Genomic DNA, 16,743 nt, shown 5'->3' on the forward strand with positions numbered 1-16,743 from the left:
AGTATGCATGTGGGGAATGCACCTTTCATAGCGATTTCGTATATCTCGCGTGTATTTTGTCTTAGGTCAGTTTTAGGTAAGAGAAAGTTGCCGGAAATTGCGGTGAGTATTACTTATTTTACACCGCTGCATTAATATGGCATTACAAAGCTCAGATATTTGATCTATGATGAAAGAATTAAAAAACGCTTCCAAAAAGATCATAATAGGAGTTAAAACATAGGTCAAGGATTACAGTCAAGACACAAAACGGCAGACCAGCCATGGAAATCCCGACGGTGTCAGTGGGACGTGGCCGCAAAGTTCCAGCAATTGTAAGATCATGTTGACACTTTCATTCGGTCGCGATGGCGTAATGCACTATGACTACTATTCTGCACGACAGCCAGTGAACAAGATCCACACCGTTTGTCAAAAATATGCAGCCCACCGGGTTTGCTTTTGGTTCATGCAATGTGGCTTGTTTCACATCGCCAGTATCCCAAATGTCTGTAGGATGTAAGGGAAGTCTCGTCTTCACCCCTCCTAACCTCGGGCCCTCTACGGGCGCTATAAGAGCCCCAGTGCACACCTTAGATAGAAATCTGGTGGTCTGCATATTTTGACAAAGGCTGTACGACGCTACAGTTCTTCGCCACTTCAAGATTAAGGCAGAAAGGAATAAAATCGGAATTCTAGAGATTCTGTGACTTCTAGCTCCGCTACACGAATGAGCCGACCCATTCATCACGCGTCAGTGCGGATTTTTTACTTTATTTTTTTAAAGTGCGCCAGCATCCAAGCCTGCCCGTCTGTTATGCTTAGAAATACCTCTATTGAACTTCTGTCTATTCCGAACGCTTAAATTACACTTAAAAGGCAAGATACGGCAAGATACTTCAGACCAACAGAAAGATATAAAACAAAGCAAAATAGCAGTCATCCCCAAAGAGGATTCATGCACTGAGTAGAGAGAAGGCCGCGAAGTTGGATAGTTTATTTGAACTCCAAAGGGAACCGCACTGACGGGGAATAAAGTTTGGCTTCTTCAGTTTCAAGCTTTAAATAAAAAGAAGACCGGATGCTTTCCTAATAGACCTCGCGTCAGGCGCCTATGAAAACGAAGCTAGGGTTTTACAGCCCAGCTACAGCTCAACTTCGCTGACCTCCTATCTGCTAATACATGGAAGAACAGCGCGCACACACGTCATACAGCAAACTACAAAGTCTACTAATTGTGCATTGCGTACTTTGGGCTTGTACAGAGCTCATCTATAGCACCTCGTGTCGACCACTTTCTCGCTACCCGTTACAACACGTGGCTTGTTCACTTCGACCGTGATCGTATGCCGCGTATGCTTTGTTATATACGAGATGAAATGTTTCATGCAGTAACAAAAAAAAAATAACGACACGAGAGGACTGCAAGAGCGTGCAGCAAGCCCCGTATCACCACGCCCCCATTGCAGAATGCTTTCACATACCTTCCTGCTTGCCAGTAATATATTCGGTTAAGGCAGCCAAGCGTGCCTACCGTATTGTCTTCGGAGGCTGCGCGTGCTAAGTGCCGCAGTTTAGTTTCTGCGGGGAACCAGTAACAAAAGTAGTGACTATCAGGTAACGGGAAAGGGGCTCTGGAAGGCGCCTCACGTGCACGAGAGAGTCGCCGTCGGGATGGGCGCCCACTGACTCAGCGCCGCACGCAGGTTCCGCGAGGGCTTCAAACGCGTCTTCTGCTGCCTGGCGTTCAGCGACAGAGAGACCGCGCAGCTGCGTCAGCACATGGCGGCCACGCGCTACTCGTGCTCGGAGCCGTACGCCGACACTCGGGTCACGTTCAACGGGACTGCCACGGCCGTCCCGCTGCATACGCTCACCGAGACCATGAGCGCAGGAAACCTGACCGCTGGGCCGGGATCGGCCGCCAAGTTCAGGGGCGTCGGCTCGGACGTGTGACGAACGCTGCCGCCGGCCCGGTCGGCCCGGTTCGGCCCGCACGCGACGGCGCACGCCATCTGAGCGGCGGAGGCCGCCGCCGCTGTGTCCGCGGCGCGGAGCTGAGGGAGCCGCCGATCATTTGGGCTTGTCAGCTCGACGCGGGCCCGATTGTCCTCTATTTAAACGTTGGTTTCGTCGACCTGCTTGAATACTTTATTCCCACATGACTGTTTCGCGGCGCGTCCGAGAGTACAGGAGCGGCCGAAACCGACCGACTGCGGGAATCTGTAAAGCTGGGTTCGATGAAGTAGATGACAGTAACAAGGACGTGGGAAAAAAAAGAAAGGACCCTGAAGCTTTTCCGCATCTCGTCTTCCCAGAGATGGAAAACGCTGTCTAGGGTAGGCCTCCTGGTAGAAAAGTAACACCAAGAGCAGGTCAAAGTAATGTTATCGAACCCTTTGGTTTTGTTCCTCACTCTAATTTCTTCGCGCGGTCTCGGCCTCCTGTTCCCTGCCACTGACGCCTGCTGACGAAGTTTATCCCACTGACTCAGATGGTAGGACCGTGGTGAAGGCAGGCCACAGTTTCGCTGCATGAACAACACCGGCCGCTCTCTGTACTGCGCACCTCGACTGCCTCCATTTGCAGAGGGCACGGGAGTTGCGGTGATTTTGGACAAGGCACGGACACGAGCATGAGGAGCTGTCGTGGTGGTGTGTCGGCTCGGCTGTTGTGCTAATGGTGTCGCTGTGTGAACTCTCCTTTTCATTGTTGTGTGTAACTCATAGACGCGGTGTAACACAGTCGCGCTAGCCGTTTGCCGTGATGTTAAAAAGTTTGTCCCTCATATTCACTTAATGACCAAATTTCATGCGACGTGGGCCACGTGTATTAAACAGACTCTGAAATAAGGGTGTTGTTCTTACTTCTTTTGGTGGGCCGCAGCAACTTATTCTAAGGTAGCGATGTCACAGCGTTATTTCAGTTTCTTGATGTTCTGTGTGCACGGTGAGATAATTAAATGACGGGATATGTTCACGTACCGAGGCGGGGGGTGCCGTTACACGCTTGATTAACAAGCTACGCTACGCTACTTCTTATAATCAAGGTGGCTCTTCAAGAAAAAAAAAACGCGCTTTAAGGAGTAAGATTTTTTAACATAAAGGCAGAGATGTCGTCGTCTTGTCAAAGGACATCTCATCTGTTCTCGCCTGTTTTCAAGGAGCAGCGTTCGACGCATTGTCTTCAGTGCGAAGGCACTCGAACTACATATCAAGATGTTAACACGTTAATTTACTGCTCAGATTTTAATCTAATTTCTAGAAAATTTTCTTGTGAGCACTTGGAACACAGCAGTATCCATGAGGACATCAAACTGAGCCACCGCAAAAGATACAGCTCCCACGTGTATCAGGCACGCATTTGTGTTTGCGAAGTTGTTGCGTTTCTCGGCTTGCCAGCTATAACGATTAGAATTGTGCAGCACTTGTACTAAGATCTTGGATGAAATTTTGGTACCGGCTTGTAGGTCGCAGCTCAGATGCTTTTGTTGGCCAGCGACTGCAAGTCGAGAACATATCTGGCGTCTGTATTACTGCTCTTGTTGCACTCTATGGGATGTATCTGCGATGTTATGAGAAGTACAGCGTATGCATTTCTCTGAAACAGGGGACGCTCGTAACTCATATGTCCTCGTATATTGAGATATGCGATGTTTTGTGCTGTTACCACCCTGGTGCTTTATACTTCATTCCTGTGTCCTATTTTGCTGCGTGTTATCCTCGTCACAATTACTGTATGTGCATGTTAAGTGTTTACTAGTGTTCTTTGGTAGCAGCTCCCTGTGTAGAGGTAAGTGTCTTCATGGTGATACTACTGCTGACAGTGCATTTCTGTTCCGCAGGATGACTCTGCGATAACGTCGACAATATGACTGCATTGCTGCCCCTCATGCTTTTGGAATTTTTACATTGCTCTACGTATTCCACAATCTCTGCGTCCACTGTATCTTTGTTTAGTGCGATAGCATTTACGCTGTCGCCTAACAAAAAAATTACCGGCTTCTCTGTAACGAAATTCTTTGATTGGTCAATTCCCTGATGACGTCACCAGGGTCACGTAACTCCGATTGGACAGTCAGAGAGCACCGCGAAATTAAAATTTCCCACGAAATGCCCCGATTGGTAGAGAGAGGTCAATGTGAACTAGTGACGTCATCACAATCTGCCCACTTCGTTGTAGACACCACAGCAGGCAACCTAAATGCTATCGCATTTTCTTCTTTTAAAATGGGGTTAGCATGACCGTAAGCCTTTTTTGCATTGTTTATTTGGTTATTTCAGCAGCACTAGCGGCAACTCATACACTGCAGTTTTTCTTTGGCTGTACTGATGCAATATTTTTATTGAAGCCGAAGGTGACATTGTAAGAAATTACAAAAATTTGAAGGAATGATGGATTTTTGGTTTGTTAGCCCGGTATACTGACAGTTGCCACTATAAATGCAGCGCCTTGTCCGCTTTGCATCAGAAAAAAAAAACGATGCTTATATCGCGCTTCGGGGAGACATTTGCAGCACAAATTTCTTGGGTGGAGTAAGTTTCAAACCACTCTGTCATCAAAATGCTTCGTTTCTGCGGTAAACTTAGTGTCGATTTTGCTGTGCCAATATGTAACAACATGTAAGAACTTGATAGTTATATTGGTCGAAATCTTTTTTTTGCTTCCATCATTTCTCTTCACGTCCAAGGGCATAACTCCATCAGTTCATGAAGCCTATTTGCTGTACGCTATCGTCACATGTTTGGAGTAACATTTATTTGCTTCACGGACAAAACCAAAGGCATGGGAGTTTTGATAGGTTTCACCAAGCCGAAATGGTGTGGATGGTCCTACAAGGAGAGACGGAAGCTTAACCAGCACGGCGGCTTTTTGCGAATGATTTTCCCCAATCCTATGTTCAAGCACGGACAGAAGTATACGAAGCCCGGGAGCTGCAGCCGATCTCCTTGCCAGCGCCGTCTAGTGGGGCGGAGGGAAATACGCAGCACGGCGCGTAAATTGCGTCCGCCCAGTCGCCCTTGAGCGCCGTTTTGTGTGAGCCTCGTGCACGTGCGTTCAGCACTGACTCGCTTGTCATTTGGCGTTTGCGAAACACTTGCCAAGCCACTGCAGCTTAAAGTTATTTTTAATGACAATGAATTCTTTTTTTATTGCGTAATGCAGCTGTTTAAGATGTAGGTGAAGCAAGAACGCGAAATGCATACTAGATCGGGTTGCTTTTCTTTTTTTATTTCCGCAGTCCGTCCTTCTCATTGTTTGTCTTCCATTCATGAATCTTCTCACACTGAAGTTGCGCATTTGCAGCCACCAGCGAGGCTCCATTTCCAAAATGAGGCTCACCTGACGGAGTTTCCATGACCTCAACCCCCTGGCCAAGGAAAAAACAAAACAAAGCGGAAGTTATGGAAAGTTCTCATAGTGCCAACACGTGCCCATCTTTGGAGAGAGACGATTGGCTGAGGGAATAACGAATGAAAGGGAAAGATTGTGCAAAAATAAAAGCTCAAAAGGGGGATATTTCTAGTTCGATATACCATTCATTTCGCACTTTGTCCTTCCACCTTTCCCTCAGACGACAAGACCCGAGACTAGTTCAACGGCATTAAACGAACCCAACGGCATCAGCAGCACGCCAAGCGTTACGCGGACGCTGAATAGCAAGGGCGTCATTTGTTAATCTTATGGCGGGTTCTAATCGGCGATACGGAGCAGCTCTACGAATCCGCGAAGGAGCAAGACAGGGACCATGCCGTCGCGGTCCAGTCAGAACTCATGATCTCAAACCAAATCGCCCATTGGAACACGCTCTTCGGCTTCGCGGAGCAAGAAAATTTGCTCCGGATCTCCGACTGGAATATGCCATTAGGGGCCACAAGAACAACTGACCCACGTGAATTGTACAAACGCAGTATTAAGTATATAGCACAGCCAGGGTGGGCTAAGCAATGGCAACTACTTTGCCTTTCGAAAAAGTGGCCCATCACCTAGTAGGTGAAATGAAGGCATGCACATTGCTGACAGCGTCATCGGTAGTTTGGGACGCGTAGGCGCATTCGTGTATTTTTACTCCCGACACCGACTAGACGGCGCTGAGGTGCCATGGTATACAGTTCAGGCACAGGTGCAGTGCTCCTTTTACTGCTCTCTACGCCTGTGCACCTGTTCTACGCGGGCCGAGTTAAAGGCAAGAAATTATTATGTCTTTATTATTGTAACCTTGAATACTATGATAAATTTAATGGGAACATCGTTCACTTCATTACTTGCCCCCAATAACCCCAACTCATTCACTTCAAACCGGAGGATTCTGAAACGATGAGAGCTAAGGATTACGCTGGAAACAATCCAAGCAGCGTTTCGGAGATTAGTGCAGACAAACTAATTGCTAGAAAATACTAGTATTTGTGTACATTTATCACGCCCGTCGCTGCTGCTTCGCGTTCGCGCTACCGCGGTGCAAGTATCGTGCAGGCGGTTAAGTCGAAGCAGAAACGCCTCTTGTTGCAGCTCTCCTGAGGATTTGATACTGGGTGGATCAGTTCTTAACGGACAGTAATAAATATGTTTTGCAGCATCTGGTTTTAATTTCGTGTTGTGCCGTGCAAACCAGAGCTTATAAAACTAGAATTCATGCTAGCCGTTTTTAATATTCACAGCACTGTATTTTACTATCCTGATTATACTGGTCATTCATGTGCAGCACTTATATCTATTGTTCCAAGGCAGTTTTAATTTCTTAGCTATCCATGTTATCTTGAGCAGGACTTCTAGCGACAATAAACCTGTTGTGCCGACCGTGCTCTACAGTATTTTCACTGAAGACCAAGGTACACTAAAGATGCGTGGCTTGCTAGTTTTGTTAAAACATGACGCTTAAATTGAACTCAGAACCACTAGCGGTACCGCCTGCTGTTCAGAGACTGTGTCCGCAACTTGCAAACGACGAAGTATGAGACGACCGATAGGCGGTCAAGACTTTACCACTTCGGCTAGACGTTGCTAGTACAACGCTCGGCTTGAATATTTGAACGTCCTAAACCGACGCAGGCTATGAGAGATGCCGTAGTGGAGGACTCCGTATAATTTCGACCACCGGGGTTCTTCAGCGTGCACTGACGTCGCATAGCACAAAGCATTTCGCTTTCATCGAAATGCGGCCGCTGCGGCCGGGATCGAACCCGCGTCTTTTGGATCAGCAACCAAGCACGATAACCACTGAGCCACCGCATCGGCTCTGATGTGAGTGATGGGCCCTGTACATGCGTCAACGTACAAGCGACTTCGGAGCCAGCATCTGCAGAATCGGCACCAAATAAGCAAAGCACTAGCCCATGCAGGCGTCCCGTTGCCGAATAGCAGGCAAGACTGTCTAGGCGTTTATCTTTTTTTCCTTGGCATCGGCTTCTTTACTACTTTTGTCGTTGCTTTCAATCAGCAGCACTGATGTTAAGCGTTTCATGGTTTTGAAAACTGCGCACTATTAACTATATGAGCGTTTGTGGGCCAACCAAAATAATTATTCCCAACAAGGAAATAATTTACTTTTTGTTTTCTTAGGTCGGCGCAGGAATGTGGCATCGAGCGAATGCGTACGGCCGCCTTGCCTCCTTTCCTATCACACGCACGCTCTCACTCGTACCGGCTGTATACTCGCAATAGGATAACATCGGACAAATTATGTATGCTGCTTATCTTTATTTTCTGTAAGAGTGTTATCTCTCAGTCTTTACTGCATTTCTTGAGCATCCGCCTAATGGCCCATCTCTCAATTTTCTCTTTGCAGAAGAACCCGCACAAAGAAAAGTTTCGAAGACGCGAAAAAAAAAAAGTTTAGAAAATTACGTGTTTCGAAGATTTGAGGCTAAACTCGAATTCTGCGTGTGCTATTTCTTGTTAATCGTTTTTCTTCATGATGAATGGGCAGGCCTCCAAAAACCGCTTTGTTTACTCAAGCTCACCGATGCGTTTCGCTGACGTTTCTTGCCGTTGTAATTCAATACTGTCCACATTCCAGATCAATTCAGGATATTTGTTAGGAAGCTCGCAGCTTCAACGATACAAAAAATGGGAGCTATTACGTTCTACTCGGACGATTATATATCTCATGAGGGAGCGCATATCGGAAGAAATGGTTCATTGCGGTATTTCTTCGTCGATATCCTTGCCGCTATGAAAACGTAAATAAATTCGAAAACATATAACGTCTCTCCTTTTCCAACGGAGGTATCACTCGTGCGAAGTGATCGGGTGGCGGCTAAAACACGACATATGAAGACGCAGCGCAATACTCAAACGCCGTGTTTACAGGGGTAAACAACAATAAGCGCCGTCTGCGCGTGGTGGTGAAGCCGAAAGTAACACCGACTGAACTTTAAAGAAATGCTGGCTCACCGAGCCAAACACCGTGGTCTTCAAGGAGTGACAAGCGCAGATGCTTAATGCTGAGTTTCATAGGTGCAATGAGGAAAAATTGCAAAGGTTTGTCTGACCAGGAAAACTTCATTGTTCTTTTCACATTGATCGCCGTTTCACTTGCCTGCATTGTTTTGTTTTTTTTGCGCGTGCTGTCCTGCGTGTGCGTGTCTTTCAATAATGGCTACTGTGTAGTCTACTTTTTTTTACTCTTTGTTTTGGGGAAAATCATATGGGTGTTAGAATTTTGAAAGTTACGTTTCTTTGGCCCTGCGAAGATTTGGTACTAGATAAGGAGAGCTTTGTCATCTGGCTTGCTGGAGAGATTGTATCAGCGCCAGTCAAGCCACTCACTCCATTTTTTACCTCAGCCTTTCGGCATAAGGAACTTCTCTTTTGTGCGAGTTTTGTGTGTTGATGTAGGTACGAGCAGGTAACCAACCAAAGCATTCGCTAACATGCCGAATATATAAGAGCCAAGAAACTGGTAACCACAGAGCCGGAAGCGTTGTCGAAGAGTCCTTGCCTCGGGAAAGCATAGTGTCGGCGATTACTGCATTTGCTGGCTTTTGAACACAAATTCCGATTTTCAGCTCAAGCGAAACATCCTAGTGCGAAGGCTTGCTTGCTACTGTTATTTTACAGAGCCTGCAATGCTATAGAGGTGCAGACGGAAGCCACACTTCTACTGGTCTCAACCTAGATTATGTCTTTTACCTTAGAAAGCTATGTTTGAGCCCGTATACTTTATGCGCGCATATTATCAACACACCCTGTTTTCTGCGTGGATAATTTCTGAATTTCACATTTTCTATATCCTTGCACGTCCTTCCATACTTTAAGAATACAAGTGTATTTCGGCCGCTTGCAGTCTGCAGCTAATTTCATTGATCTGCCGAAGTGAACAAGGAACATTTCAGCAGTGCACGCGTAGCGGATGCAAGCTGCGGAAATGGGGACTCCTATTAAACGATGCATAAGTCGCCAGAATAAGGACGCTAGTGTTGCGCACTCGCAATAAGTAGTTATTGGAACCTTAATATTAAACAAAAACAAAATGGCCGAAGGTGAAGTGGTGAAGCTAGTAACGGTGGCTTCTTTCAGATGCTTATGGAATGCGTATATATAAGCTATCGATGGCAACGCAAGCTCTGCAGCAGGTTGATGGGCCGGAGCGGTCGATGGTGTTTATTCCGTAAGATGATGCCAGATTGCATTTCACAACCAACTAGAAAGCATACACAATGTACAATGGTGAACACCTACAGCTTAGAGGAAATTCTCACTTCAGTGTGTAAAACCTCATGAGAAATGTTCGCAAAAATTCTTCTCAAATATAAAAAAGAGCGAACACCTTGGGCACTGAACACTTTTCTGCATGCAGCATTACGCTGGAACGAGCAGCTGCCAAAGACAATTCGTGTGCACTTATTCCTTATTTCATTCTACTGTGTTTCCGTGCAGCGAATGGTTGCGATGGACATGCTGCAAAAGTGTAATGAGATGAACAGGAATGCGTGTACTTTGAACAAAGTTTTTTTTGCTTTAATGAACTCTCCTAACAAAATTATAACAAGCCACGAGGTTTCGAAAGAGCGAAGGGCGTACATGCAAGGCAGTTTCGAGAGCAAGCCAGAACAAATGGACGGCGAGCGCACATTGATTAGCCAATGACGAATTCAATAAATGCCAAAGCCAAGCGCACAGCAAGTTACTGCTTTCGTAGAACAATGAATGCTCGTACATTTTTTTAACAAATATAAACTGCCGTACGCGAACAAGTAACCGTATGACCACTTAGCTAGGTAGTGTTATAGACCGGTGTTATTTTTATATACTATCTGCAACACCTTCCTTCTCACCATTATCTAAGAGGCGAAGCTTTAGAAAATACACTACTCTTTATTTAGTCACATGCGCGTCTTTGCCAAAGGTATGGTGACATCTAGATACCTTTGGCGACTATCATAGGCCCTCTCCTTTCATGCCCTGCAGGTTACGTCATACATTTGACGCGACAAAGCGGTGCAACTTCTGCGTAGAAATTTCGCTGCATACTTGAAAGAGGCACCTTGAATACAGTACAACAAAGGCAGGCAGTTTTGAGCGACCGACAAACGAGGTCAAAACTAAAAGCCAAGCGTTTAATACATAATTTAAAGCCAGGCTTAACTTCTTCGACCTGCGGAGTCCGCTTGCTCAGACTGGATAGTCTAAAGCTCTGGAAACAGTAAGATTGCCTTTATTTGCATATCTTTTGTGGGGAATTCCGGCATAAACTGCACACTTACCGCTAAGCAAAAGGTAACCATGCGAAACATTGAGAGCTCGCCTACTCCTTCGCCAGGTACAGATCAAGGTTCTAGCATCAGAACCGACTCTAGACTAACTTGTTTGAGCAAGCCAGCAGTGTATGTCCTGTTCCTATCCTCATGTAAATATGGCGTATGCCCAGCAAAAATTATATGTATGTGTGTAGCGCACAGCTTTTGGGGTCCTCAGTTCCCGCGTGTTTATGGTAGTAAATCACGAAAGCACCCTTACAATTCTGTCGCTCCGTTTTAAGGTGTTACCCCGAGAACAATTTTATTCTTTCAGTCGCTCGACGTTGGCGCGTGCAAATGATAGACCGGATGTGAAACAACCTTATTTTGCGTCCCAGAAGGCAGCGTTCGGTCGTACGGCGTCCATGCAACGACCGCAAAGATCTCTTGCCACCTTGGAGTTATTTTTGTGCGTTTCTCCACTCCGTGGCTGCCCCTATTATTTTGTCACAGTCCGTGGACTTACTGAGCTGGTAACGGATCTTAGCAGCAGTAGTTCTAATCTCCGTGTAGAGCTACTTTTTTTGTTGTCAGCAGCAGTTGTTCGAACCGCAACCGGCGCGACTGTTCTCTCTTCGCCAGGCCTGAGCTACTAATGCAGGCATGGTACCTGCTCTAATGCTTAGACTGTGGCCAAGACGAGCACAAAAGACGCACAAGCGTCAATGAATGTGTAGTGCCTGTTGCTGCAATGTCTCCCAGTTGTTCAGAACGAGTTGCGCATACATAAAGGACGAACACAGGAAAAGACGATGAAGGAAGAAAGAGCGCGTTTCCGTTTTTCGTGTTTTGCTCTTTCCGTCTCCATCGTCTGTCCTGTGTCCGTCCTTTATGTATGCGCCACTCGTTGCTAACAATATCCATGCACCAACTCGACCAGCAAGAAGTTCTTCTAAATTACCTTTCTCCAGTTGTGTATATCCGTCAAGTTCCGCAAATGAGAATTAAGCCCCAGGTACAACGTAGACAACTGATCGAAGCTTTTCCGAACGGCGTGATTTCGAGTTACGGATCAATCTATATATCTATATATTCTGAATGTGTTTTATTTGATTTCCAGGACTCAACATGCATTCACGTTTAACTTACGTTGGGGAAGCTTTCGCAGCAAACATATCGCACAGCCATGGTTTGAAATATGCTTCATGCGCTGTTCCGGCACGAAAATGCAACAGCGCTTACTTTAATGCGTAGCTCGTTTAGCCCTTGATACCAGCATGCGAAATCGCAACTTGTTTTCTGTCAGAGATGCGCAGTCAGAGATGCCGAGATGTCTTCTGCATATTTCTCTTTCCTAATGCACATCATAACATCCCCACGTTTATGGATGTTGTGATGAAATATCGTAATGTTTGCAGGTGCAGCGTTACGATCGGCCGTTGTTGCAAACTGCGCTGCAACCAAAAGCGCTGTCCTAGCTGTAACTACAGTGATTTCTCGTAAAATTTGTGCATGCCCTGAAATCCGAGCTAACGCATTACCTTTACCACACGATTGAAGAGGATAAAGCATTTGAGATCATTCTAGGCCTTTATTTTTTCATTCCTGCAGCTCCGCGTTCTTGTTCGAGTTGACGTTTTCTTCTATTTCTCTTTTCCTTTCTCTTTTCCAGACTCATTAAACTGTTCATGCCATGGTGTTCACCACTCTCTCTCTCTCAACGTATTCAGCTAGGACCAATGCCAAGTTATCTGTTAAACACAAGTATTCTTCTTACATACAGTTTATTTAATGACCCCTTTATGAGAAATACAGGAAGTGATAAATTGTCTGTCGGTTGGTTTTTATGGTTTCTGGGATTTAACGTCCCAAAGCGACTAAGGCTATGAGAGACGCCGTAGTGGAGGGCTCCGGAAATTTCGACCACCTGAGGTTCTTTAACGTGCACTGACATCACACAGTACACGGGCCTCTAGAATTTCTCCTCCAAAGAAATTCGACCGCCGCGGCCGGGATCGAACCCGCTTCTTTCGGGTCAGCAGCCGAGCACCATAACCACTGAGCCACCGCGGCGGCCAATTGTCTGTCGATGTCAATGACTTTTCTGCGAAATAAAGGCGAGGCCATTTTTTTTTTTTTCTAAATGAAAATCAAAGAAATAATAGCCGCCTTTCAGTTCGGGTAGACTTGGGAAGTTACCGAGGCTGATGAAAGAGCAAACGTAGCGGACGCCTAATAAGCGACGGTGGTCATACTGGGGACGCTAATCGGGGCCGTTAGACTCTGAATGATATTTAGCATTAATGTACAACTGTAATCTTGAACCATTATTTCTGTAGGTTCACGGTTGTCCTTTCAAGTTTCAACTCAACACAGTCATATTGCTTGCTTTTTGGAGACCTCGTAATCCTGTTTCTGGAGAGCATACACGGTAATCATTTTCCAGTCTTTCGAGGAGCGCTTTCACATAGCTGCGAGAAAAATAAGAGTGGGCTAGAGTGATAACATGCATCTTTATTCAGGTTACTTCCTGGCCGTTCTGCGCGTTTCAACTGATCGCTCTTATAACATCGCATTATTTCTCTTAGTTATTCTTTTAGCTTAAAGGTGTCTTTCATTTATTTATTCCTCCGAAACGTAGCCATCTACAAATTGCGTCAGCTCTTCGGACTTGTTTGCCGTACGCTATAAAAGTGTCACGTGTGCGTTGCTCCCTCTGTATTTAGGTCACATGCCGTTGTGTATCGCAGTTTTATGCCCTCATCAAATTATGCTTCCCACCGGGTTATTTTTTAAAAAGAACGCTAGGAAAAGATTTATGTAGTGAATTCCCTTCAAAACGTTGTGTCCAACTTGTTTACAGCCCACAATCTGCGAAGCGGTGCGCTGCTACGTGGCAACTCCGCAGTTGCCGACTTATTCCACATTTATCGCCTTTATGTTGTTCTTTTCTGTGAGCGCTGCAATTACCACTGATGCGCAGAATTTCACCACGCACTGTTATTAACTAGCTGAATGGCTGCCAGTGCACTTTGACGTTGAATTCTGTTGAACATGTATGGGGAAAAAGCATCTGGCCCGGTTACAAGTGCTGTACAGAAATCTTGCCGCGATTGTTGAGGCGAGCAGTTCTGAACTCGCCTTTTTTCTTTGTGTGCATATGCCGTGGCAACTTAGCAGCAGCGCATTTCCTCGCCAACGCTGGTGGAGTTGCACTCGGGTCTTGTTAAACTTCGCTATCGCGGCAGCGGCTGTACCTTGGGCTGGTATTCGTCAGGTTGCGATACAGTGCAGGCGACTATAGTTCGGTCGCACCAGAACCGCGTTGTCCGCTTGTTTAGAATTCCCTGCATGCACGTGGCTGCACCAATCCTTGTGCTTGTTACCGTATTGTCGTCGTCTGTGTACCGGGAATGTCTCAGCGACAAAGCAGTGGGCCCTTGGACAGCCCTCGAGAAGTGCTCTCAAGCCGTGACAAGCCGAACAGCGCGGATGCTCGCTTCAATGACCTCAGGAAAAGTGGCCACGCAAAAGGCGCGCGAAAAAAGTAAGACTGCGTTACCTGACGCTCTCTTTATGAAGGCGAGTGCTGTTTTCTGACATCCTGAAGAAAGCCACCGTGCTGTAACGTATTCATATACATATAAACATATACATATATTTGAAAAAAGCCCGACACGATCTACAGTGTGTGACTTGGATGTGTTGGGAGTACATCGTGTTCAGGGTGACATACAATTTACCGTTGTGTCTGTGTAGAAATTTAAAGACGCGTTATTTATTCTGGTCACTGTTGTGCGGCGCTCCTGTCACCCTTCCCATGGCGTCGTATGTGTGAGTGTGTTTTCTTTTCTTCACAGACCAAAATGTAGTGTTGTCCACAGTTCTCCCGACCGATGCTATAAATACTATTTAAAGAAAAAAATAACGTGGAACAGAATGCTTGCTCATTGTGTCCGGATACGACCCGCCGATTATGTATCGGAGAGGTTGAAGACAGACAAAAAACAAAGAAGGAAAAGGACAGTGTATTTTCACCCACTTTTTGGAACAGGTGCGCTTGTATAAACTCTGTCGGCGTTCGTTGTATCGCTGAGGGTATGCCAGAGTCGCAGCTAACGGTGTGGTGCTGTTTGTGCTATGTCTCTGTAATTTCAACTCACCCCGTGCTCTGCCAAGGCAGAAATACGGTGCTCCTCAAGTCCTTCCCTGCCTGCGGATCTCCCGCGGCCTCTTCCCGCTGTCTGTAGATTGCTTGTGCACCTTTTATGCTTTCATTCGTTTCGCAGTGAAATCAGACCTTAAGAGGCCACAAAAATGACCCAGGCATTGTTATTGACACCTGATCGGGACACCTGTGAAAGGAAACGAGTAAAATAAATCATTTGACAGCAGGCTTTCGCCGTAGCCTATCAAGCACTCTTTTTTGTATTCTGTGCTGCATACTGTGAGATCGTCGCTCTGGAAATGACCACAAATCCTCACTTCCACGTTGCTCTCTCTCTGTCTTTTTTTCCACCCTGGCCCTCGAGGTCCTTCTTTCTGTATCGCCAGTTAAGTCATTAAAGCACTAACCACAACAAACAGCAGCGCTAGAAGTAAGGCACTGGAAGAATCACAACAAGCGCTTCTGGTGCCTCACTTCTTAGCGCTGCAGCCCCCCGCAATGTTCATCAGTGCCCTTTTCACTGTTTTCCGTTCTGCAGCGTCACAGTACCTATGTGTCAGTGTATTCGCTTAAAAACAAGAATCCGACCTCTATGTCACCGTCTCCCCCGTTATGACAACAATAAACTTTAAACATTTGTGGTGCAGTTGGCGGCAGTCTTCGCTGTGACATTCATGGCATATTTCTGTTGCTTAAATGAACTATATATTTGTTTTTAATTATTCTTCGGGCTGTCATAGTTTATTTGAGTACTAGACGCTTAAATCGGGATGATATAATCACGGGTAGTCGGTTGACTCGAACCATGCTTCAATGGAGTGAATAATTTACAAATTAATACTGTGAGTACCTCCAGCAAAGACAGCCGCATGTACGTCTGCATTTCTTTACACATCAGAGTGGTACCCGGTTACTTAACATGTGAACTTTGTTCTTTCTTTCTTTCCACGAGTGAAAATGAGCTGTGTATCATGCTGAATGTAGTGTGAGTCTCGTGATAAACGGACCTTTTCTTCAACCTTGTGGCGTTGAAACATGCGTGGTTCTGTTCTTTATTTCACAGATCGTTTTCACCAACTTCCACCTTTCAGTTTCCATCCTGGAGGCACACGTAGAGTGCAAAAAAAAATTTCACTTCCGCAGGCTTCTGCTGAAGGAAGAACTCTTCGTGAAACCTGCACTTATCTTGACTGACAAATCACAGTTCTCAGGGAGCTACGCAGTTCGCGAAGCTCCCATCCCATCTATATATTTACACGTACACAGATCCAGTAACGCATATTTGCCGCAAACAAAAAAAGTACAAACTGCGAGAGTCTTCTTATTTCTTTTTTTTAATGAGAAAGGGCTGTTGTTTAAGCATGAACATGGGTGTTGGATCTTAAATTATCTACGTAATAAAGTCAAGAAAAGTGGCCCTATGCTCAAGAATGGCCATAAAACCGTGCGCAAGCGTGGTGCTGTCATTTGCCTTACCATATAGTGTCGTGGAGAGGTAGTGCATTGTGGTCCCGGGGAGATAGAATATTACTGAAAAACTACATCTATAAAAAAAAAAGGCCAGAAAGGTCGGACCTGGGCAGATTGCTCTGGCCGGCTACTTTTAGACGGCGAAAAGGAGGGCATCACGCGTCCGGAATGTGATGTTCAAGATGGCGCGCGATGCACGTGGCCTTCCGACAGAAGCGAAAACGCTGTAGCTTGCAGAGAGCCATTTCATGTCTCTGGCGAGGGGTCCTTTCTGTTAAAGCTTGATATCGCCGCTACCGTAACGACGAGCTCTAAACCTGACGGGTAATGCACATTCCTCTATAGTAAGGCTCCCGGCCAGCGTCGAATTTGCCTCCTAGCCTTGTCTTCCTTTATTTTCTCCGCAACGGCGGGTCATATTTTCCCTCCGCACCCAGGGAAAGAAAA

At 46.0% G+C, this 16,743-nt stretch overlaps 2 protein-coding genes across 6 annotated transcripts in view; one reads left to right on the forward strand and one right to left on the reverse strand.

The window, feature by feature from the left end:
• The window catches only part of LOC149352431 (tachykinin-like peptides receptor 99D), a 578,367-nt gene extending 571,590 nt beyond the window's left edge, over nt 1-6,777 (forward strand). For all 4 annotated transcript variants that reach the window (XM_089581603.1, XM_089581602.1, XM_089581604.1 and 1 more), the window contains one exon: nt 1,686-6,777. In XM_089581603.1, coding sequence (XP_089437729.1) covers nt 1,686-1,935 — 250 coding nt within the window. In that variant the 3' untranslated portion in view covers nt 1,936-6,777. The remainder of the gene's footprint in view (nt 1-1,685) is intronic.
• Nucleotides 1-16,743, reverse strand: part of LOC149352434 (uncharacterized) — a 180,654-nt gene that overhangs the window by 62,265 nt on the left and 101,646 nt on the right. The gene's annotated exons all lie outside the window — the stretch shown is intronic.

Source organism: Amblyomma mixtum, chromosome 3 (assembly GCF_055824585.1).
Source record: "Amblyomma mixtum isolate Tamu chromosome 3, ASM5582458v1, whole genome shotgun sequence".
Lineage (NCBI taxonomy): Eukaryota > Metazoa > Arthropoda > Arachnida > Ixodida > Ixodidae > Amblyomma > Amblyomma mixtum.